Raw genomic sequence first — 26,500 nt, forward strand, 5'->3', positions numbered from 1 at the left:
CCTCTCTTAGATTACTCGGCCCACCTTGTATGTGATTGTGTTTGATGTGCTTCTCTTTGCTGTATTTGTCTGTGCGTGACTATAAGTTGATGTTTTTTTCATGAAAGAGCCTGTTGCACAATGCAATAGTTTCTAACTGGGCTCTAGCTGAGATTACAACATTATCCCCGGGTCGATTCAAAGGCTTGCTCTTTTGGAAAGTATGATGTAATTGTGATTACTGTAATTGTTGTAATGAAACATTACATTTTCTGCAGTCCATTGTTAAAAGTTGTCATGATGTTGGCGTAACGTAGGAAGGAAAGAACAGTCAAATAATTGCATTACTCTCGTGTTTCATCTAATATAAGCCAGCCATTGTTCTTCTTCACATGCCTCATCTATATTTACGAGCTCCTTCCATTATGATCTCCTGTTCATTAGCACACGTCCAACTGGTTAATCTCTTTGCACTTGATCAGAGAAAATTTCCCAGAGGGTGCATTTTTTTCTTCTTCTCTCTCCTTCACTACCGGAAACTCAGCCGCATTTACTCGTATCTCTGAGATTGTTTGTCTCTATGAGCGTGAATTAGTGTTAATGTTTGTGTTATTGGCTGTGGAGTTTTCATCTGTTTTCATTAGTAGAATCAGAGGAGGGAGAGAGAGTAGAGTGTGTAGCAGAGAAGATGAGAAGATTCATGCCATATGGTTTTCGTAATAGCATTTGTTACACATTATGTGTTAGACGTAATACTTAAGGTCACAACCTTGAAGTGAATAGAAAAGAAGTAAGACATGCATGCACACATGGCAGCAAAGAGCTGAGGAGAGGAAGGAGAAGGTTCTCTGGGATCATGTAAAGGTTAATCTTCTTGGAGCACTATTGTATAAAAAGAAAGAGGTGAATTCAAGTGATACAAGGCACAGGGACACACATTCACAGTAGGTGAACTCACACACACACACACACACACACACACACACACACACACACATATACACAGATAAATATGCAGCTTAAAAACTGCTTCATATGTGTTCTAAACTACAAATGAACAGTATATGAACAATGGAACTTGATGACTGACACTTTTGAGAGAAATTGCTGTTAATATAAATTTGAGACTTTGTTCTCCTGGTTAAATTAGAATGAGGCAAAGTTATCACAGCAGATATTTACTGATGTTAATTTCCCTCTATGCCTTATTTTATTACTTTCTGTCTGTGGAAACACGTCAGAATATACTGTTTGCTGTGCACAGTTGCCTTGGTTTCTGGTGAGTAAATATTCACGACTTCCTTGGAAATGAAAATCTTGAAATATATTGTATTTTCCATACAGCATATATACAGTATACAATATCTGGGAAGGACAACATCCCAACACTTACTATATTCTCATGCATTTCCTTCAATATATAAAATCATTTTAGAGAAAGCCTTTGCTGGACACTCGACTCTGAAAAATGGTTTTACTTAAGATGTGTCAAAGACGACAGTTCATCACTAATACTGATGTAGAAGATACAGTGATATCAATTTCCAAAGCTGTAAATTTAGAAACTCTCATCCTCCGACCACCACCACTTCTGCAATTATTAAAGCAGTATTTCATTTTTGGTACATTTGAACTTTTTAGCTCTTCAGCAGCATTCAATTTTCACCAAGAGCTACCCTGGCTGACACCACAGGCTTTCTACATTTATTTCTATGCGTTATTCCCAAATTAAAATAAGGACTACTAAGTTATTGCAAGAAGTGAGGTCCAGCATACACAATGAGTATTTTTGGAATTCAAAATTAGGAACAAATGTATACTTTTTCATCTAAAGGTGATTAACCAACTAACCTTAATCATGTTTCTCAAAATAACAGCATTTACAAGTGCGTGATGTGATGTGATGCAACAATTACTGAGCTAACAGCCAGGTTATACATTCAAACAGAAGTCCAAGACACTTGTCACCTGTCCAAAGAGTGATTTACAACCCACCAGTGACTGTATAGGACATCAGGCTACACTGTCATCAATCTTCTGAACTGGCAGATAGGCAATAGTGTTGGTGCTTGCTATACATAGGTGCATTACTGCTACATCAACTGTCCCTTACCTATTCATATACTGGTTCCACAAACAAACATATACATGTTTTTGGGGAGACCTCTAGCTCTCCCAGGAGCCCCATGTAGGCTGAGTCCTTGGCACAGCTCAGGTTCAATTCCAACCCTTTGCTGTGTATCATCCCCTCCCTCCCCCCTCCCCTTTCCTGTCTATCAGTACAATAAAAATCCAAAAGCAATCTGAAGAATTCTTTTACGTGTACGTTTGCTTCTAGTTTGTTAGACTCATAAGGTGGTTAACATCTCTTTGTGAAATGGCTTTTGTTAAAGTGATGGTAACCTTTGTGTAGCCACACATGGCTCTAATGATAGCAGTGTTGGTCCGTTGGTCAGTCCACAACTTTGTTCCAGACTGAAAACCGTGAAGTTGGTTCAGATATCCATAGGGCCCAGACAGTCGATGACCCAATGACTTTGGTGATCCCCTGACTTTTCCTTTAGTGCCACTATGAGGCTAACAACTATTGGATGGATTGCCATGAGAGTTTGCTACAGACTATCTATGTCCTCCTCAGGATGAATGTAATAATGTTGGTGATCTTCTGACTTTTCCTTCCCGACATTCCCACTTTGTGTTTAGTGCTAATTACTGAAGCACATGTTAACACTGTAACACGCTAAACCTAAATACTGGCCATGGTAACAGTTAACTGTTAACCATCTGAATTATCATTGTTAGCATGTTAGCATGCTGATGTTTGCATTTGGCTCAAAGCACTGTGCCTAAGTACATCACTGTTTAAACATGAGGTGGTACCAGTTACCCAGTGATACAAAATAGATGCAAGAACATTTTCTCAGTGAGTCTTCGAATCCTTTGGTTGGAAATATACCAGAAAGCTGGCAGCTTGTCAGACATGAAATGAAGAGCAACACAATATGTTAAACCAACCAAACCAAACCAAATCAACATAGTATTCAAAAAAGATGTGTAGTGTATTTTGGGACTTTATTCTGCTCTCAGACATCACTGTACCATGTAACTGTTATGTTTTTGTGTAACAGTTTAATAATACATTGAGAGCACTCTGAGAGAAAGCATCAGCAATACATAATAGACTAGAAGAATTAAGCATTGTGAACAAAAAACACAGTAGATACACTGATGTCATTATGTATAGATGCTGTAGGGCCCCTTGAGCTGTAATGGACAACCTTATTCATCTTTAGATATACTGTCTGGAGAGGAGGATGTGCGTTTTGTAATTCTGTATAGCTTTTGTTCACTATTCTTCCATTTAAAGTATCAAACTTATATCAAGTGTTTAGTAGTATTTAAAATCCAGTAAGGAAGCTGAGAATGTATACTGTGAGTTGATTAAATATGTTCATATTAATTAACCTGTGAGTATTAACCTCTACACCCCTGCTGAGTCTTTGGCATGTCCATCATTAAAAACTCAAACTGCCAAAATTTGTTCAATTGATGGCATGAGGCAGTCATTAATAATATTTCACTGAATTTGTGTGTGATACAGCCAGATTGAACTGCTGGGACAAGCAGATACCAGTTGTAAGAGTGATGGCATCAAACAGTGCAGTGAAAAGTGATTTATCTAGCTTTGAAGCTATTTAAGGGAGAAACGTACAGTTCAAGTGGTTAATGTAAGGTCTAAATGTCTCACAGCAAACATTTCAGCCGGAGATTTATTGGATCGGACTGATCAGCCGTGGTGGAAAGATGCTGAGGTATGTGGAGACATAAAGTTTGCAATCCATGTTTTGCATGACAACAAAGCACAGTACGACAGAGGTAACAGTCTGGAGACTGCTGACGGATCACAAACTGAATTTATTGTTTGGAAGTTAGCAGCCATACTGTCCCAGAGAAAAATCCTGCAGGACAAGTAGTAAAAAAAAATAAAATAAAAAAAGTACCAGCAGTAGAGGGCAATTTTTATGAGAGCAAATCAGAGTGAATAGCAGAGGGGAGCTGTGGGAGACCAGATATCATTCAGAGGTTGTTTTGTGTAATTTCTTTTGAAAGAACGGTTCCAGCAGCTGTCACTTTATTGTTCCAGCATACAAATAAAAAAGAAATGAGAATCAGTATCATCTTTAACAGACTGGAATCAACATTGTAGTTAATAAACCTTCATGGTCCCTTTTTTCACATATTTTAAAAATAGAACCCATCCAGCATATGTTCATCAAAAAAACTCTGCTACCCTTTGCTGGCCTGTTAGCTTTTTCACTGTCTCGACATCAACATGTAACAGCTGTGATTCGCCTTTGCCGCTTCCTCCTCCAGCACAGTGATTATGACAGGCTGATTGGTGTTTTGTTTTCTTGGGGATGAGAAGATCAATGCGGGGCTGATAGCGAGGGCTGGGCCGGGAGCGGAGAGGAAGGATGAGAGAAAATGGGGCAGAGGCCTTGTCGCTTTTGAGTAGGAAACGGGGATCAAGAGATTTTAGGGAAGAAGTGGATGGGGTTAAAAGCAGATGATAGAAAGAGGATGGCGATGGGAATTTGGGGGAGATTTTAGAGGATTTCAGGAGAGGATGGAAAGTGATGGATAAAGAAAGAGGGTAGCTGTGGAGGAGGAGCGATTGAGAGGAAGATCCAGCTTTAACAATACAGTAGAAGAGATGTCTGAGGATTAACATTCTGTGACTGCGAGCACTGGGGATAATCTGTGGTGTCCTGCAGAGCGCTGTGGGGAGCCCCCCACTGCAATGGGGGTTGAGGCCTACCACCAAGCCTGTCACTGTATGTGTAAGAGTGTGTGCATGTGTGTGTTCTGCTCATGTGTGACTCTCAGTCTAGGTGTGGCAGGTGGAATGATGTGCTGATTCCAGCACCCCCACCATGCTTAGCAGCTTGATAGATATGCCCCACGGGTGGCAAGAGGCGAGCGTGGCACCGGTGTTTTTTCTTCGGTGTCACGATGGCCCTTAGTCCAGAGCTAGTTTCACTCATCACTTTTCCTCTGTAATTTAAAAGGGGAACAAAATCTGCAATCCAGCATAATAAGTGCACACGTTTTCCTTCCATGTGCAGTGAGGAGGAGTCCGTGGATAGCTCCTTGCAGAGTTTTAATCCGTATTGATTTGTGCTTCATGCTGTCTCATCGAATGGAGCACAGCACCGCGGGGAAACACACAGCATGGCGAGGCACGCCGTGGCATTACCTTGCAAGTCACTGCTGGCCAGTGTTTGTTAATGTGTAAAACAGAAAAGTTACAGTTTAATAGCAAAGTGCACCATTTTCACTAAGAGCCAGGTCTACATAAGCAAATATAGCACACGTGCACTCACCTACTGTATAAAATGCCATTGTTAGGTTGTGATTAAAGGTTTACTCCTGCTATTAAAGCCCTGTTCCCACATACACTCTTAAAGTAGCATGCTCTCTCTTGCCTCGCATGAGCCTGAAGCATTAAGTAACTAATGTATATAATTAACTTTGATTGGACACTTATTTTCTCCCTTTAACACTATACTGGAGCACAACAAAGTAGTCATTTATTAAGGGCTGCCACACATTGTTTTTCTTCTTTAAGATCTGCTAACTTAGAATTAGATCAACCTGAACTGGGAAGCCGTTGACTGCAACAATCAGCTTTTCCCACATTGTGTTTGAAATGCTGATACAAAGTGGAGTTGGAGAAGCTGTACATCTGCTGTACATCCTCTGTGATTGGTTGTCACTCACCTATGTCATATACAGTTGAGGAAATATATTTTAAATACAGCTAGGCTAAAGACATTCAACTCCACATATTTTGTGTATATACTTTATTTCCAAAAGAGATCATTTCAAAATTATAGTCAAGAAAGACATTTATTTAATTTATAAAGCAAAAAAAAACACAACATTTATTTACTAGAACAGATTTTCACTGGGTCAAAAGTTGAATTACATAAAGTTGCTTGTGGAACACTAAGCATCTGATTCAAGTGAACCAATTAAAAGTGTATTTAAACGTTTGACCCACTGAAAATCTGTTCTTGTTTTGCTATTATTTTGAAATGATCTCTTATGGAAATAAAGTACATACCCTATTGAGCTTACACAAGAAATGTATGGTAACGTGAGATACGTTGAGTTGTGAAAAATGTAGTTTGAATGTATTTAGACTAGGTGTTTTTAAATATATGGCCTCAACTGTACATTTGCATGAAGTTGAAAGTTGGGAATTGCAAGAGTAAAACTTTGAAGAAGAAGGTTGAGATATCTAATTTTACTCACCAGTAGGTCAAACCTTAACTCTGGATCCTACACTTCTATTAATGCATTTCAGTAGCATCTTTCGTTAGACCCCTTCCTACCTAGTTTATGTCTTTCAAACTCCACCAGGTCACAATGTAGGCTTTCTATTTAAAAATAAGTGTCCGAGCCCAAGTCAGGACATCATCAGGGTTATTTTCTCAAGCTTTTGAAATCTTCTTCCAGAGCCACAAAAAACATCATACAACTGTTCTTCTAAGGTGTAAAACTGGTGGAGGTTGCCTTTATTTTGTATCTCAGAGGAAGAAAGAAACTGTAATATGTACTCTATATAACATTTTCAATTTCCCACCAGCATTGATCTATCAAACCTCCTAGCTTACCATTGGCCAGTGTTTAAAGTGTGTATGAGATGTAGACCACCTCATGTTATGTATTTATTGCTTGCAACAGTGTGTATTCAGTCACTGCATAGATACCCAACGAAGACACAGACCCTGATTAAAACCACACTGTTCAGCAGAAACAAAAGCAGCAGCACTGATGTCAATATTTCTGTTAAAACCCTTTCTTCTCCACTCAATACTTGCTTTAATAGCTTGGCTTTGTTTTGCGAGGAGTCAAATGGGAGGAAAGAGAATAGATGAACAAATCTATATTAGAGTCTCTAACCTCTGATTGTGCAAGTCCTCTTGTTTTGCCACTTAATACTCGGAGCTGGCTAATCATCAGACAAGTATCTGACTTTATCCTCTCTATCTCCATAACCGAGCATGGAGACAGCCTGGCTTCTCAGCTGGTCCCAAATCTCCCTTTCTCAACCATTTCCATAGCTAAGCCAAGTATCAGTTGTACAGGCAGTGGAGCTCAAGCCCAGGAGAAATACAGTATGACTTTTAGGATATTTATCAGCTGTTTTTGTTTTGGCATTTTCCTGCTGTCTTGACTTTACAAATAGGCGCGTGAGAAGTGTTTTAGTCTGTCTTCACTCCTCTCTCTCCAGGATGTCGCACGAAAAGCTTAGTCCACTTTATGCAATAGCATACCTGCCCCACCAGTTACAATCAATAGTACACCCCGGTCACCTTTATACCTAATCAATCGGTCAGCGTAGACCACCCCAGCCTCTGTTCCCAGTGGTCCTTTTGCAAAGTCATAACTATTTTAGGGCAGACAGCAGCAAGTCACTGTAATCAATAAGAATGCATACAGTGCATAGATTCCTGAGATCAGTTTCAGGGCCAGTCGAGGCATTTTTAATAGATTTGTTTAAACTAAAGACAATTGGTGGCATACTCCAATCAGGCCACCAGGCGAAAATGCACCATTACTGTCTGTTGAAACATTCTAACCCATGGCTTTATGCACAGAATTACAAGTGTGTACTATCAAGTGACACAATCACATAAATAGGAACCAGTTTCAAGTAAAAGTTACCCAATGCAACCAAAGCTGCTTTTGATTTATTATTTTTTTTAAAGGTGGCTTTCTATCTATTTCAGCAACATTTTGCAGGCTTAGCACAACACTAAAGTGCTGCTGTTGGTTGAACACTCATGCTGGGGATAAAGAGAGGCAGTCCAAATCCTGTTCAAACCTTCCTGCCACAACCCTTCCACACTGACACTATTCAGAGATATTATATAAAAGACTTCAGGATGTTATACAAAATGTTAGGCCAGGTTTTGGCTAAGACCATGCAGTTGTATTTACGTAAAAAAAATACCTGAAAGAAACTCAGTCTTGCTTTCCTTCACCTTAAAACCAAAGTTAACTTTATAGCACAAAGTGTTCCTCCAGTGCTAGAGTCAGGACTGTGCATCAAACTTAGCTGCTGCTCAACCGGGTTTGACTGAGATGGGGTTTTGGCATTATTTTTAACTGATATTAATTATCTTTTAAATGTTACAATATCCAATCCATTACATTAATAAATGACTAATTAAAATTAGAACCTTGTTGCCCAGTGCTCCACTTATTGTCAAGGTGGGAAAAGCCTTTGAAACCTGATGTACTTTGAAATCATGCTGCTCTAAAAACAAATTAACATAAAAAATAAGCTGGACATTAAACACATCAGTCTAATTCTAAGTGATCAGTTTTGATGATACTGACACCTTCTGTCCTTCTGCCACAGTCATCAAGAACCTTTTCACTGCACACCTCAGCAATGGACCAAACCAGAACCATCCACCCAGATCAATATTAGTATGCTCCAGTTGCCTCTGGGCGTAATTAATGCAACCCAGCCCTCTGAACCTATTAAAAATGAATTGACCAATCACAGATTGGTAGACTGCTATATTGCCTCTCTGTTTCTATCCAAAGACAAAGGGAGACATGACATTTCTAAGTATAACACTAGGGACAAAAAAATACGGGGAAATTCTTACAGCATGTCTTTATCTATTCAGTGTAATCCAATGTTCAGTCTCAAGTCCTTTTGTATCTTGTCACAATATTGATTTACCTTTGATTCTAGGCCCCCTCTGCTTCTTCTTTCATCTCTTGAGCCTTTCGGGGTGAACAGCCTTCTGAATTTCTGTTCTGTTATACAAAATGTTAGGCCACATTTTGGCTAAGACCATGCAGTTGTATTAGGTAAAAAAATACCTGAAAGCAACTCAATCTTACTTTCCTTTACCTTAAAACTAGGGATGTCCAGATCCGATCACGTGATCGGAAATCGGGCCCGATCACGTGGTTTCAGACTCGATCGGAATCGGACATTACCTCCCGATCAGGACTCATTACATCACATTATTTTTTAACACATCTATAGTTATGCGGTGGCACAGAGTTAGACCCTTTGGACTCCACACAGAAACAGCAATGCGTGCGGCATGACATCACTTTGTTGCAGAGACGCTATTGGTTAAATGCCGGCAAAGTAGAACACGGAAGCAGCTTGAAGCGGAAAGCGCGAGTATGTCTGCGGTCTGGAGGTATTATAAAGTTGATGACAACAACATTGCCATAGCAAACTGTGAGATATGTAACAGAAGTTAAAATAAGGTGAATTAAATAAAAAATAAGGAACATCCTGGATCTGTTTTTTCGCTCTTCTTTATTCTTTTTTTAGATATTATAGAAGTATCGGATCGGGACTCGGTATCGGTAGATACTCAAAATCAAATGACTCGGACTCGAGGGCAAAAAAACCTGATCGGGACATCCCTACTTAAAACCAAAGTTAACTTTATAGCACAAAGTGTTCCTCCAGTGCTAGAGTCAGGATTGTGCATCAAATTTAGCTGCTGCTCAACCTCTGAACCTATTAAAAATGAATTGAATGAATTGGTAGACTGCTATATTGCCTCTCTGTTTCTATCCAAAGACAAAGGGAGACATGACATTTCTAAGTATAACACAGGACAAAAAACACTGGGAAATTCTTACAGCATCAGAATCAGTTTTACATGCCAGGTATGAGGACACATACGAGGAATTTTGCTTTGGATTATACATTGCTCACAATGTGTTTACTCATACTCAATATATACACACTATAAACAGAAACAATATAGACAGGTTGAGGCAGTAGTGCAATGAAGAGTGCAAAGTGTGCAGGAGTAAATTATTTTTATGATAAATTATTATTATTTTAATTATGGAGCATAGTGCAAAGGATGCTGGAATAAATAGGTGTTATGTTATTATATAAGTATTATATTACAATATGAACAGTATGAACAGCTCTGAAATAGAGAATGATGAATAAATATTAAGCATGTCTTTGTCTATTCAATTTCCTCATTAATGTAGCCGATCTGAGGTGCTCAGATCACTCCAGTAGCAACACTTATTTGTCTGCTGCCACAGGACGTTTCCAGCGCCTGGCTACTGTTTGCTTTTTAACCATATTCTATTCCGGGTTTTTTTTTCTTCCAAAACAACTCCCATCCCCTCGGTCTTCAACTGTTCACACACTCTGTGTGTGTGTGTGTGTGTGTGTGTGTGTGTGTGTGTGTGTGTGTGTGTGTGTGTTCCTGTGATCTGTGAGGAGGCAGAAAAGCTATATCTGGCCCTATCAGAGTGAAAATGTCAAGAAGCGTGCAAAAGAAAGATCTGTGTAGATTCACCTGATCTTTTAGCCTTTTGCTCCGCCGATATCTCTGTAGGGTTTTTTGTGTGCGCACACACACCTCAATCACTGTTTTTGTTTTGTTCGTTGGTGCCTAGATTTGTGGAGGCCTGCGTGTCTGCGAGTGTGATCCAAAGACAAGTGTTTGACTTTTTGAACAGATTCTATTTCTGCCTTTCTTCTCCATTATCTCTTTCATTGCTTTTGTTCTCCTGGTCTTTTGGTTCTTCACACATCTGCTGGATCTTTCTCCACCTACTAAAATCCATCATGAAAGCATCCCATGGCCTAGTATAGGAGGCAGCGTCTCTCATTTGATGTTTTTAGTTCCTTTTCTGTTTTTTTTTTTTCTTCTGCTTATTTATTATATTAGGACAAAGTTGCAGTTACAGATAAAAACAGGAGAAGCTTGACTGTAACATCAGCCATACCTGAACACACTTTGGAGTATTCTGGCACACACATTGTTACACACACCCTATAAGCACACAAACACGGACACACACACACACACACAGAAATGTTTACATACGCACACAGAACCACACATACTGTACATCAGCTAACAATTAGCCATAAGTGTGCTTGACTCTGTATGTTAAGGACCCATTCAAAGATTGGTGGTGTGGTGTGGGATGAGACGTATGGAAAGTGAGAGATTACGCACCCTTTTCCAATACGCCCACACATGCATGCACGCACGCACACACACACACACACACACACACACACACACACACACACACACACACATCCGCACCTCTTTCCCTCGTCTCGCCATGTCTCTGTCATGTGATTAAAAACAAATCCTATTTTGCATTCTCAGACCCACACATTTACACTGTGACACATTGAGGTGCGCGTTATGAGTGTAACTAGCTCTGTAGCAGTGTCACATAGCCAAGTCCCTGCCTAATCAGGCCACTTACACACACACAAACACACACGTACACACTTTGCAGAGGCCATGTGTTGGGATGGTGATAGAGGGTTGGCAGTTGGCAGACAGACAGCAGACGCTGTTCTTCGACATCAAACGTCTCAGAGCAGAATCTAACTTTCATGCCTACTCTCCCTCTCTCTCTCTCGCTCCCTGTCTTTCACACACACACACACACACACACACACACACACACACACACACACACACACACCGTCACGCACACACAAACACTTTCCTCTGATCTTGCTGCCAGAACTCAAAGACTTGGAAGAACTAACACACACACAGAGCAGCCACATATACACACACACACACACACACACACACACACACAACATATACCCAAGCAGTAAAAGTGAATTCAATTTCGTCAGCCATTGTTTAAACCTACTCTGTGAGACGTACCTACAAGTTTCATGTGTGATGCAAATTATTGTTCCGCTCTTTAGATTGAATCCAGTCAAGGATCATAATCTTATCTACAGCCACAGACAGACACACAATAATATAAGCACGAACAGACACATGTTGTCCTGTTGTTCATACATATGAAACAGGACATTCAGTCAATGGCGGACAAACAACACAATGAATATTGAGGGGATGTGAATCAGGCGCTGTAGCCTTCACAGTCTTTAGATCTCAACCCAAGTCAACACTCTCCATTACCATCATCAAATTCCCAAATAAGGGAATATATTTTGTGAGGATGGAGTTCATCCCATAAAGTTCCAGAGACTTGGAGAATCTATGTCAAACACTAAAGCTTTAATGTGGGTTTGTGGAAGCCAACTTTACAAAGGGTGTGTTCACACCCAACCTGTTTAGTGTTCAGGACAGTTCAAACAAACTCTGGTGTGTTTGTCCTTTTGGTTCGGTTGGTATGAAAGCTGCCATTCAAACTCAAACTAAACAAAGCCAGCAAACTAAACAAGCCAACCAAAATCATCTGAAAAGGTGAGTTTTGGCATGGTAATTGGACCATAATTGGTTCATTTCATTTGTGAAATCAAAGCAGACCAACCACAGGATTGTGTGTCCCAAAGCTAAACTATTATTAAATGCATTTGCTGATCATGGGAACTGCAAAGCAATCAAGCTATATAATTATCCCCTTGAAATATTATATATATAATATTATTGAAATATTACATATACCCATCATTATTCATTGCATGAGGTCCAGTTGCAGTTTTGACTAAACATAATCAGTTATGTCTTCATGCTTTCTTTGTGACAACAGAGACGATATAAAAACACACAAAGCGCAATAAATCTCTACGACCGGAATTCGATTTCCTCACATAGATCCAAAGAGTGTTGAAGCAGGATGACAGTTGCCAAAACTGTCCATCAATGAGTTACCTGTCAGTCCATACAACAGGACCAGAGCTACAGTAAATGGCAACAATGTATCATTCAGAACTATGAAAGCAACCTAAAACACTTATGTTCTTTAATGTGTCAACCATATCTCCAACATAAAGTTCCTCTATGTGACTATTTCAATCAAGATCGACTAGTTTATATTTAAGTTTAGTTGGTTAATCAAATTAGACTTTGGTATCGACTCCATTAGAGAGAAAACAGCAGAAAAGAATCAAGAGTGATGTAAACGTCTTGATTAAACATTGACTTAGCTTCACTGAATAATGTAAAGGGCTCTTTTATCCGTGATGGATGAATGGTAACAGACAGTGATAGAGAGTGGACTCAGACATCAGACAAGATGGAGAGATATCACATTGATATGATTGATAAGATGAAAATGATTCATCGACTCATCTTGACCCAGCGAGAGCCGCAAATTGAGCCACGGGTGGCGAGCCCGGCGAAGGTGAAATTGACTTCTTGCGTCTTTAGAAAGTTTAGAGGACTTTATTCTCGTGAAAGAAATCTGAGCCAGAGGAAGTGAGCAAACCTGCGCACAATGCATTTCTGTTTATTGAGTTTTACGGCATCTGTGTCATCACATGGGAGCGAGCTTTAGTCTTGTACACACACACACACACACACACACACACACACACACACACACACATGCATCATGTATGCACAACCCACCCACAGATCCACTGTACACACACACTGCCTTCACCTTGACAGTAGGCTGACTTAAGATGCAGTATTGATTCAAAGAGTAGCTGCATTTTGTGTGTATATGTGTGTGTGGGGGGTTGAGGATTGGCCATATTTATTTAATGCTTGTTTTCATGCTCGTGTGGCTTTTGTAACCGGAAAGTTGGTCGGCCCCTCTGCCCTTCAAAGTCATTTGGAATTCATCTACAAGCCTGACCCTGACAGCTGTTTGTTTTTCCTCTCCGGAGAGAGAAGGAGGAATGGAGGGATGGCGAGGTGGGGGGGGGGCGTTAATGAGCGAGAAAGTGATAAATATTGGAGAGGATAGAAGAAGAATGGAAGTGAGACTTGGGTGGAAACTTGGGCGAAACGGCGGAGGACTGTTTCTATTCCCGCCTTAGTGGTCCCAGTGCTGTTTGGCTTGTTGAGCATTTGAGACACACAGGACAATAAGTGGTGCTCTGAACAGCTTCCATTAGTATCCCTCATAGACCACTAGCTTGAATGTGTTGAATCTGTGTAGCAGCATGAATGCAAAGCAGGGCGAGACAGCTGAGATAAAAGGACACAAGGCTCTGTAAGCATTCCCTGCGTGTAAATATAGTTTTTTGATATAAAAAAAGAGAGTCAAAGTTTACTGTATAAGTGTGTCATCTGGGATCTTCGCAGTAAAAATGTAAAGCCTCTACAGCTGAGTGTGGTGAAGAGGAAAACCCAGTGGAATGGAGAGGTTTTGTCTTTTGTCTGCTTTGGGTGTAGGTGTAAGCGGATGAGTAAATGGACACAGAGCAGGAAGGATGGAGGAAGGATGCTGGGAGATGATGTCTGGAAAAGCACCAAGAGGGGAAGAGGGGGAGCAGGGGAGTCATAGGTGAAAGGAGAGTGGGAGGAGGGGACAAAAGCCAGAGGAGACTCGTGATTGGATAAATGGGCTGAGAGGAGCGCTGTCGAGGGAGAGGTGCTATCCTATTTTTACACCTCTCCTTCTGGGAACCCCTATTCTCTCTATCTATCCATCATAATAACAGAAACCCCCCAAACTCACTTGTTTTCCCTTTTTCCTTCCCCTCTCCCTCTTTTCTCTCTATTCTCATGTACATGCAATTCTTCTCGTCTAGATTTCTTTTTGTTTGGTTTAGAAATGTCAAGGGCATCTAATGTAAATTAATTAATGGATTGTACATTCAGCAAGCCTCTCACATTGAAATTGCTTATTGACTAACAATGACTATTTTAAGCATGCACAATTCACCCAGACAATGAGCGCTACACACGCTCTCGACATTTACATCGCTCCCCTGTCCGAGGAAGATTCCTCCTCTCACAAGTTCTGTGGTCTTCCTTTTGCGTTGTCACAAGCAATTAATTTGGCCATAGCTTGTGTGTATTGATCTGTGTGGCATAGGCATTGTAATCTATTCAGTCTGGTAAAGAGGCAGCATTCATGCAGTAAAGAGCCAGCACACACACACACACACACACACACACACACACACACACACACACGCATGTTCCAGCTGGAAATCAATCCCTTGTTCCCTGGGAAATATATGCATGCTGTCTCACAGGATCTTAGCTAATTTCTGTGTGTGCATCATTTTCTGTTTTGTCCTCAAAAATAAAGAGAAAATATTGACTATAATATTTGTTTATGGATGGACACAAAAAACTTTTCCTTGAGCCCAGAATTCGAGAATTTATGTGTGTACTCTGGTGTCACACAGCGGGGATACACACAAGCTTTGTATTTGTTTGTACTGTGCTGTTTACTTACCCATGACAGGTTTGTTGCAGCCCTGCTTGTGTGTATGCTCTTTGTTGGAGTCTGATTAAATTCCCCATAGAGGGATTCATCATCTTTAGCAGGCAGAAAAGAGAAAATTACAAGCCCATCAATCCTTGCGTTTGATCCACCTCTCCCCTTCTCCCTCTGTCTTTTGCCTTCTCTATTCTATGGCTTTTATTAACCCGCTTCTCCTCAGGCCCACCATGTCTGTGATGTTGGGAGGTCATTTGTCTCTATGTTAGAGCTGTCCTGTCCCCTGCTTCTCCCATCCGGCTCCTCCAAACCTCTCGGCTCCTCATCATCATCCAGACATGTGAGCGTCTGAGATTTGGCGGGCTGGTGTCTCTTCTGTTTATGTTTTTTATTTTCTCTTTTCATTAGGGGCATTTGCATGCATGTATGCCTTATTTGACTGTTTCTGACTACACCCATCTTTTATGGTTATATTGTGAATATTATTCTGTTTAGCATCTGAAAAATAAGTGGCATGCTGAGCTAGTGTTGTTTTTGGCGGCTTGTTTTAATTTTAGTTTTAGTCTAGTCTTTGTGTCAAGCTGTCATTTTAGTTTTTATTAGTTTTAGTCATGTTCATACTCTTTTTAGTCTAGTCAAGTTTCAGTCGACTACAAGTCTGAGCATTTTAGTCTTATTTTAGTCAGAATTATCCATGACTATTATAGTCTAGTTTTAGTCGACGGAAATGGATGACATTTAGTCTTTTTAGTAATGCAATTCTGTTTATTCCAGTCAATATAGTATAAGTACCTAGTAGTATAGACAAAACCAAAATGTTGGCCAACAAGGGATGCTTAGTACACATGGACTCAGTCAGGTAGGAACTAAGAACCCACTCACTCTCTCACACAAACAAAACACACACCCACCCACACACCCAACCACCCCCAACCACACACCCACACACCCACACACACACACACACACACACACACACACACACACACACACACACACGCTAGTCACACACGTTTGTCTCAGTCGTTTTCAGCTCCAGTGGCTAACGTCTAAAGCTAACGTTAAAATGAGACACATTAACCACAGCCTCATGAGTTGGCATTAGCTTTCTAAAATAGAAAGTAACGTTACGTTAACGTCTTGACTTACCTAACTTCCATTATGGAATGGCTTGAGATGTCTCTTAAGGCTTGTGGTGTTTTTTCCTGTGATATTGTGGCCGCAGTTTTCCCCATCTTTTTCCACAACACATTCCGTTTTCTTTTCCACTTCTATGTAATGAAAGTTTTTCCAAATGCCGTTTATTCTTTTTCTCCCAAAGACAAACTCCGGCTGGCCGGCCCTGGTCCCAGCTTTCTCTGTGTCAGACTTCATTTTGTTTGTTGTCGTTTTCGCTCATCTCACTCTCTAACTCACCGCTGCATCTTCTAAATGAAATAATGCTGCGACAGGGCTTGAGGAAGTAACGTCGCCTGCATGAAGTCAGACACAGGGAACAGAAATACTGCAAAATAATAATAATAACGCAACTAAACGAGACAAAATAACATTATAACATTTTGTCTCGTCTCGTTTTGGTCAACGAAAATGAAGAGACATTTTAGCATAGTTTTTATTTTGTAAACCACATTTAATCTCGTTTTTATTTGTCAACAATATTGGATTATACATTTAATTATAGTCATCGTCACATGACCAGCATTTACATCGCGTCTCGTTTTTGTCACGTGATAAAGGTTCGTTGACAACGATATTTAGTCATAATTTTTGTTGAAGAAAACAACACTATGCTGAGCCCACGAGTAAAGTTTTACAGCCACACCTGAAGGAAACAAGAAGCGTGCCATTTATCAGAAAATCCAACACTTTGTAACAATAATTAGAGCTGCTAAATGAACCACAACTGCTTGACTGTGGTCAGGAGTTTAAGTAATTTTTTTTTAGCTACTCCCAAGTTGTGGCAGCTCGACCTGTTTGCCAATCACAGTGAAAAAAACAGAATTTATACTCAGTCTAGTCCCCATGAATCTCAACCACACACACTTGTTGGAGTTAATAATCTGTTACCTGATTGCACACAGATGAATTCAATTGGCAGCAATAAGGATATCATTGTCCCACGCTGTTTACTGGGATTTGGATACCAAATTGTTGCCTGATTTACACCAAATGTTAAATATCAACCTTTTTGTTTTGTTGAGATTGTCTTTATTTCCTCATTGTTTGGGATCTCACAGGGCTGTATGTAAAATATATACTTACTTACTTACTTACTTACTGCCCATTATGCCTTTTGGCATGTAGGGCAGCAACAAAGGATTTCCACTGTTGTCTGTTTCGGGCCAGTGTCTTTATAGAGCCCCAGCTGTGATGTAGTGTCTTCAGCTCTCCCTCCACTGTCCTGCGCCAGGTATTCTTGGGTTGACCTCTTTTACGTTTGCCATCTGGTGTCCAGTGAAGGGCAGTTTGCGTGATGTTTTCTTGTTCTCTACATATTACATGTCCAATCCATTTCCATCGCCTTCTCATAATGATGGTAGCCATGTTGTCATATTTACACTGGCTGAGTAGAAGTTGATTAGAGATTAGAGATACGGAGGCTTTTGGTGTGGAAGGTCGACAGTTTGTGGAGATCGCTTTCAGTTGTTCGCCAGCACTCAGAGCCGTATAGCAGGGTAGACAGGACACAGCTCTGGTACAGTCTCAGCTTGGTGTTGGTGCTGTACTGGGCAGACTTCCAGACGTTGTTTAGTCTCTGTAAGGTGTTTCGGGCCTTGCTGAGTCGGCTTGTGATGTTGTTGCCTGCTCCACCATCATGGCTGACAATGCTGCCTAGGTAAGTGAAATGGTTGGTCATGGGTAGGTTTATGTCTTCTGTTTTTATTTGTGAGGGGTTTGGGATGTTTAGTATCATCAGCTGTGTCTTCATCTGGTTGATCTTAAGACCTATTTGCTGTGCAAAGTTGTTAAGACGACTGGTTTTCTCTTGCATATGCTGATGCGTGTGCAAGACCAAAACCACGTCATCAGCGAAGTCCAGATCTTCCAGTTGCGAGAACAGAGTCCATCTGATGCTCTCAAAGGCCTTTTCGAAGTCCACAAAGTTTAGGTTTATCTGCCTTTGCCACTCTGTGCACTGTTCAGTGATGTTGCGTAGTGTGAATATTTGGTCAATACACCCTCTACCTTTCCGGAACCCTACTTGTTCCTTTCTAAGCTGGTCATCAATTGCACCTGATATTCTCTGTATAATGATTTTGGCAAGGATTTTACTAGGGATAGACAAAAGGGTGATGCCGCGCCAGTTGTTGCAATTGCTCAGGGCACCTTTCTTTGGTATCTTCACAATGATGCCATGTCATCAGGTTGATATATACAACCTATGTAAATGACCAGTAGGCATTGATATTACACCAAATAAGGAAATATTTCCCGTTTTATATGTTATAATGTTTGCTAAAAAGTCATTATCCAGGGAATGGACAAACTCCAATAACAGATTTCATTGAAATGTGTCTGTGATGAGGAGCATAATGAAAATCCATTGTATTTTACTATGTCTCTGAGACCCAAACAGAATTTCTGTCAAAATCATGTTCATAAGAAATATTAATAAAATTATGAAAAGTAACGAAGTCTCAAGCCGATAAAACAATGTAAAGTAAATGTATTGACCACAAACATAATCGACACGATCATCCGCATAGAAATCAAAGAAATCTTTACACGGTATTTGCCATGATGTATTCCTTTTAAACCAGACAATATCTTGGTAGTTTGACAATTTGTTCTTAAGCCATCCTCAACATTTACTGTTTTTATCCTCATTAAGTCAGAACAGTCATATTCAATTAAGTGTTTGTTTTTCAATATAAGATCAAATATATTTCAAGATTTATTTTTTTATGTGTATTTATAGCTTTGGTAATCAAAACGCTTTGGGGTCATTAAACCTGTCAGTAAATTGTGTGTGAACGTGTCTGTGTGCGCCACACTGACCTACTTTTGATTTTGTCAAAAAAGGACATTTACGTAATCTTGGACATGTAAAGGTCAAGATGTGAGGTCCCCCACTGAGGAGAACGCTGCGGAACCAGGACGGCGCTCCACACTTACACACTGCGAGGCCATAACCATCTCTCACTTGTCTTGTATTTCATCAAATCCCTTCTTTTGGCATCTCATGAAACACAACCCATCTGTGTGTGTCTGGGTTGTGCGCTCAAGTCAAACAGTCAAATGAGTGTGGAGATGAAGGCAATTTGATGTACTAGTTGTGTCTGTGATGCAGGTTTCAAATAGTTTACTTGAATTTGTGAGCTCCACAGAAATTAGAGAGAGCACTCAACCTTCCCACATCCCAAAAATAATCCAGCCTCAATCCTTTTCGCTTTTTAAATCAGGTTTCACAAACCCCCTCCACTGCTTGGAACATGTAGCAATATGAAGGATGCTCGCAACATGCTGTATATTGTCACATATCCTATCTTTTTTAACACCAGTATTGTTTTTGCTATATTGTGCAACGGATTTCTCTCTCTTGTTGTCAGCTACAGTATAATGTATGTGTGCCAAGCTTTGTTTTCCATTGTAGTTAAATTCAACAGTGTGAAAAGCCTCTAAAGTCACTTTTAGGGAGAAAAACATCTGCTAAATGGTCACATTTTGCTCTCAGAACCATAGCTGAACCAGGCTTTACCTGGTGTGTGCCTCAGCGTGTGCTTGTGTGCCTGTGCCTGTGTGTGTGTGTGTGTGTGTGTGTGTGTGTGTGTGTGTGTGTGTGTGTGTGTGTGTGTGTGTGTGTGTGTGTGTTTGGCAGTGCAGAAACCCTGGCTAACCCCCTCTGTGCTTCCCAATGTCCTGTCTCTGAAGAGCTATGACCATTAAGCAGCTGTTCACTTCTAAAGCCACAGAAAAAAAACGAGAGAGCTGCGAGAATGCAAATCTCGCAGTCGGTATGCGCCAAAACTTTTCCATAGGGCCACACTGTTAGGTCAGTGAGACACAGAAGCACATACAGTACAGTGTGCGCTGGCACATGTACCTACGCACTCACAGTTTCATGTATACACACACATGCAGAGCTAGGTTAGACTCCCTATTATGTAGTGCAAGGATTCTCAAATGATCTCGCTGTAACTACATTTCTCTTGGAATTTGAAAGCAGAGGTGTTAGAGTCCAATAAGTCTGATTAAACATACTCCAGGTACAGACGTCTACTGTAACTACCTGTCTAAAAGCAACACTTTCCTATTTGTGTTACAGTTTGATATAGTGCCTCTCTTTTACACTGTAATTGTTTGGTACACATTCTCTTAGGATGTGAGCATTATTACAAAGAAGTGTAGCATGATGTGGTGCACCAAAGCAAGGACATTGTTCTAAGGGCACTTCAAATTTGTTCATAAAGCGGCTCCTTTATGTAGCTGTCCATGGTGCTGAAACCAGTCTTGATGATGAAGGGAGGACAGAGAGTCCGGGGTGGGGTGAGACACACGCCTGTGTTTTTTATGTCACAAACCGCATGCAAAGCACACTCTCTGTTGATCTCCACGGTCATTCCTTGCCCTAAATAAAATAAATGTGTGACTTTCTTTGCATTTGCGCGCATGGATGTTGGCTCCTGTGTGTACAGCTGTGTGTGTGTGTGTGTGTGTGTGTGTGTGTGTGTGTGTGTGTGTGCGTGTGTGTGTGTGTGTGTGTGTGTGTGTGTGTGTGCGCTGCGTACTCCTTGTGCTCCCACCCTAATAAGAGCTTAACCTTTTTAATCACATTAGCGTGCTGAGGGTGGCTCTGGCGACACTCAAACATGCTTGCGTAGACACACACTCAGACATGCGCACACAGGCAGAGGCATGTCAATCTGTCATTAGTTAATAGCTCATTAGCACAAGGTGATTAATTACTCTTGCAGGGTGTGGGCATGACAAGGATGGGGGGGGCATGGAGACAACAAGGCTTTTCGCTGAGGGAGAACAGGAAGGGGTTTAGGAGGGGGAGTGGTGTAAAAAAAATGGTAAGCACTACTTCTCTCGCTTGTCGAAGAGCGGTTTCACCACTATTGATTCTGTATTCTGAAGGCTACTGCAAGGGCCACTCATGCATGTGTGTGTGCATTTGGTGCACGTGTGTGTGCGCACGTACTGCACGCCTCCTCCTGGAGGTGTTTTGCTGGCTGTGTTTTTTTCCTGTGTCTCACAGGGATCAGCTGTTAATGTTAACTAGTCTTTTCTTAAGCTTTCAGTCTCATGACAAATGACCATGTTCAACCCATGGGGGTACCTTATAGCACACCTTCTCTCTCCATCTATCCAACTCCCTTGCTCTCTCTCTCTCTCTCTCTCTCTCTCTCTCTCTCTCTCTCTCTCTCTTTTCTCTTTCTCTCTCTCCCCTTCACCTGCTCTCCCTTGGTGGTTTACTTGAGGAGGCAGGTAGAAGGAGGAGAAAGAAAGAGAAGGTAGGTGGATGGAAACAGGCAAGGGTAAGAGGGGGGAAAAGAACAAAAACTGTCACTGAGGGTAGAAAGGAAATGTGCGGCATGCTGGGACTCTTGCAATTCAAACTGCCTAGTTTGAGATTTAGAAACCCAACATTAACATAGGAGTGTTTGAGTAAGATGAAGAAAAAGAGGGAGAGATTGAGTAAATCTGCATAATAAGGCCTAATAAGCAGAGGTTTGCCTTTATCTCATACTGTTACACAACCCTCGTTCACCAGAGTCTGGATGACCTTTCCATATGCTCTCTTCCTTGTTCCTTTACCATATGCTTCTTCTCTTTACATCTTTTCTATACTGCCTCACAACCTCCATACTGAAGCATAGCAGGCTGAATGGACTCTCTAGTTTATCACGCTGAGTGGAAGCTTTTGTGTATCCCACATATACACCTAATATATATATGGTTATACAGATATTCCAGGTATAATAATGCTGAATGGCATTGATAAATAACCTGCATGAGAAAATGTATCACATTGCATTCACGTGTGTGTGTGTGTGTGTGTGTGTGTGTGTGTGTGTGTGTGTGTGTGTGTGTGTGTGTGTGTGTGTGTGTGTGGTGTACATGTGTACATGCGCCGGGGCTCGTGTGTGTACGTGTGCATGATGGAGCATTAGAAGGTGTTGTCAAGAAAGCAATTTGTTTCTGTCTCAGATGGGTTTTTTTTATCATGACAAATCGACGTGAACCTCATCTAAAAATCCAGCGTCTCCTCCTGCGCTCCCGCTGATTCTACCTCCGCCGCACTCTCAACTTTAATATGATGAAGTCATAGTCACAAAGCACCCGCCTCCCCCCTCTGAACCCCCTCTCCCCACCTCCTCCCCTGCCGTAAATCAAGCCTCAACACCTGTATTTGCAAGTTTGTGTACCGAGGGAGTATACCTTTTCGTATGTGTGTGTGTGTGTGTGTGTGTGTGTGTGTGTGTGTGTGTACCGCTTCTTGATCTGCTGCATCCATACAGTATGTTTGAGCAATGTGCCTATACGCGCTGGCACATACCAAACGAGTGTGTGTGTGCGCACACCAGGGTGCTGCGGCGCATTGTGTGCATCTCTGACTCGTTGAGAATGATAGATGGCGTCTGAGAATGTCATATGAAGAGGTAGAAAATGATGCTGACAGCGGTCCTCTGGAGTGGTTGCTCAGGGGTTGGCCTTTACCGCTCATCTCCTCCTCCCTCTTTACTACGATGCACACACCACACTACCCACACCTGCTTTGTGTCAGCTATAGGCTTTTTTTTCTCTCAGCGGTTGTGCTGCGGTTGTGTGTGTGTGTGTGTGTGTGTGTGTGTGTGTGTGTGTGTGTGTGTGTGTGTGTGTGTGTGTGTGTGTGTGTGTGTGTGTGTGTGTGTGTGTGTGTGTGTGTGTGTGTGTGTGCATTGTTCTTTTTTACTGTTAGATCACTGTTTGCTTTTATTTCTTTGTGATTGTTCTTCTAGTAACCTTCACTCTTCACACTTGTTTCATAATGTGTAAGAACAGAAAAAAACACACATTAACTGGCTTAAATATCCTTGTTCTTAGTAATATTGAATTATCTCTAAATGTGCACTAAATGATGAACAGCTTTAGTGATGCAAGGCTGTCTCAATGCATAATGTATAACCGGATGCGTCAAATTCAGACTGAATGTTGATCAATGTGTTTGGTAATGTAGGATTATGCTAATAATACAATACGTTATAGAGCATTGGATAACCTCAGCCTATTGGTTGATAAGTGACAAGATGTCTGCCCTCTGCTGGGTGCTGAGAGGACCTTCACTCACCTGGTAACCTGACACCTGAGCCGGTAGCTGGAGTCTGTGAGGGGAGAGAGAGAGGAAGAAACACACCTTCATGTTGTAGCTAGTTTGACAGCTCCAGTTTTAGGGCTGCTTGATTATGGAACAAAAACAGTGAAACAGTTAACACCTACTGTGAAATGTCCTTTAATACTTTTCCCATTTGAACATTTTTTCCTCTTCAGAACACAAGACAAAATCAGAGTGTACTTGTAAAACGTAATGTGCAAAATAATCGTTTTTCGATTATTCTGTTTTCCGTGATTTTTAGAAGCCGTAATCGTAATCGCGATTACAATTTTGATTGATTGCACAGCCCTATCCAGTTTATCCTTGTCTTTATGTCAGAGGACCAAATTATTTTAAAATCATTTCCCCTTCATATGTGATGTTGACGTTTGGTTTCAGGGGTTTCAGAGTCTGCTTTCATGGCTACCATCCTCCTGCATTGTTTGACATTCAGTCCCTCCAGGATTTCGCAATGTCGCGATCGCGCCAATTCACGCAAATTCAACCAATCACCACGAATGTGGTGCGACTCGCAATTTTGACCAATCACCGCAACTTTTCCACAAATTTGACCAATAACCTGAAGTTTCCCGCGACTTCAACCAATCCCAGCAGCCCCACGTGCACTCTGAGAGCCAATGACCAAGCAGGAGTGAGAACGGGTTGATCATTTCCTTGTTTCTGATATGAAGACGAGACGTGTGTGTGACTCGAACATCTCACATTTACCAACAAAACGTACAGAGAAAGACCGTGTAAAACATTTCAGACCGTCCTGCCAACCTGTATACATTTTAACCTTAATGTACGCTGGAACGATTTTTTACTCTGAAGTCGCTGAAGCTGCTGCTCTCTGCAGCGGACGGGGCTGCTGGTCAGTTCCCCCCGCGACTGACGCGCACACACACACAAACACACACACACACACACACACACACACACACACACACACACACACACACAAACACATACGGTGGATGCAGGAAAAAACGGACATGAGACGACACAATGACCTACATTGAGGACAGCTGTGCTCGTTATTGTAAGTGCAATGATAAGTTAAAGTCCAATAAGTACTTTATCAAACCGTATGAATGTGTGTCCCAGGCCAGGATAGGAAATTAACTAACAATGGAAAGATCAACAAGCCACTGACAGACATGTTCAAATTTGATTCATTCAATAAATTTGTATTTTTTTTGTCTTAAATCCACCAGCCATTTTCATATTATAACAACATTTGCAGCATCCTGAGCCTTTTTGGTAAGGTTACTAGGAAATCTCAGCCCAGAGTAATTTTATTTTCCCCAAAACAAGTTTCCTTTTTATTTTTAAAGAACTATACAAAAAAAATCACAACTTTTTTGCAACTTTCAATGTCTCCCGCAACTTCTTTGCAACAAACATACAAAAGACATTGCAACTTTTATCACAATTTTTTTACAAAAGCTCCCGCAAAATCAGGCATTTTGGGCCGCAACAATCTCAAAAATAGGCTGCGAAATCCTGGAGGGACTGGACATTGTTCTTTTCCTGTTTGGGGACATTATGTGAATGTGAGCACGTCCATGTGAGATCTGACATATTACTGGCTTCATCGCCGCAGTGTCCTCTGCCCTTCCTCCCTCCCTCCTTCCCCCTCCGCATCTCTGCATCTTCCCTCTCCTTCCACCTTGCCTCATCCCTTCCTCTCCTCTCGCCTTCCTCCTTTTTCGTATATCATTTACTCCTTTCTCCTTCTCCCTTTCCCCTTTTGCCTTTGATGTGCATGCTTTGTCACATTCCCATGATTCTGTCACTCTTTCACTCTCTGGTGCTCGGGGGCTCTGTTGCGCTGCTCCCGCCCTTGTTGCAACCTCCATCCTTCTCCTTCTGTCTACCACTACGCTCTCCTTCTTTCACGGTCTCCCTCCTACCCTCTTTTCTCTCTCCCTTTGGCTCATTCGTTAGCTCCCGCCGTCATCCTTCCTCCCCCTCCATCTCGGTGGTGCGGCGCTGCTGGGAGGGAGAGAGCGAGAGAGAGAGAGCGAGAGAGAGTGAGCGAGAGAGCGAGAGAGAGAGAGAGAGAGAGAGAGAGAGAGAGAGAGAGAGCGTGTGTGTTGAGTCTGCTCTCAGTCTCAGCTGAGGGCAGATGGAGGATGGAGCCGCAGCCACATCTCTCCTTCTCTTCTGGTCTGCCTGCCACAGGCTGAAAGGCACTCTCTTTTTCACTCTCAGTGTCGCCGCATCCATCTGTTCCCCTATGCCCAACCTGGCCTTGATCTGTGCCGGATTGCGCAAAAAAAAGGACTGAGGACTAGAAACGGGAGGGAGACAAAAAGACCTGCAGTCTCAAGGAAAAAAGGGGGGAAAGCAGTGCAGGGCATTGCGCTCATCTTTTTTCCCCTGTGGTGTTTTGGTGTGTGGCGTTTGTCTCTGTAGTTCAACAGCCACACGTGTGCAAGGGTGTCGATCCACACTGCGTGAGTGTGTGTGTGTGTGTGTCTCTCGGGCTCCTGCTCTATCTCTCTTTCCCTCTCCTCCTGCGCGGTGCTCAGCTAGCGGATTGTGCTTCAGAGACCTCACTGCAAACAGACGGGAGAGGGGAGAAGAAAGGGCAAGAAGAGTGAAGAAAAAGAACAACAGCGAGGGAGAGGCGACAGGCAGCAAGGACTTTGGTGAAAGGGAGAGGAAACAGGTCGCAAAAGATTGAGAATCAAGAAAAGAGGACTCTTAAGGGAGCAGAGAGGAGTGGAGAGTGGAGGAGAGAAGATAAGGGTAGAGGGTTAATCAGAAACAGAGACAAGTACGGAGCGATGCATCACTCAGGCAACACAGGAAGAACCAAGACCCTCTCTCATGAGACAGGTAAGACCCTGGGATACTTCTTTGTCACTAGTGAGATGGCATTGTGCTATATTTTCTCCAGACAACAGTGTGAGGACAATAGAACATCACCGTAACTTGACTATAGCCAATCCCCTTGGTTTTTCCTGCATGGATGGACACACACACACACACACACACGCTCAAACAGAAAATTTATAATTTCTTAGTTTGTGCAACCCTATATATTTTTGT

At 41.7% G+C, this 26,500-nt stretch overlaps 1 protein-coding gene across 11 annotated transcripts in view; it reads left to right on the forward strand.

Moving 5' to 3' along the window:
• The window catches only part of tenm2 (teneurin transmembrane protein 2), a 226,685-nt gene that overhangs the window by 90,458 nt on the left and 109,727 nt on the right, over window positions 1-26,500 (forward strand). For 2 of the 11 annotated variants that reach the window (XM_036005171.1, XM_031280056.2), the window contains exon 1: window positions 25,559-26,287. The exons of the other annotated variants lie outside the window; for them this stretch is intronic. In XM_036005171.1, coding sequence (XP_035861064.1) covers window positions 26,236-26,287 — 52 coding nt within the window. In that variant the 5' untranslated portion in view covers window positions 25,559-26,235. Of the gene's footprint in view, window positions 1-25,558; window positions 26,288-26,500 lie in introns of those variants that run through there. 11 annotated transcript variants of the gene reach the window in all.

The sequence above is a fragment of the Sander lucioperca genome, chromosome 1, assembly GCF_008315115.2.
Source record: "Sander lucioperca isolate FBNREF2018 chromosome 1, SLUC_FBN_1.2, whole genome shotgun sequence".
NCBI classification, from domain to species: Eukaryota; Metazoa; Chordata; class Actinopteri; order Perciformes; family Percidae; genus Sander; species Sander lucioperca.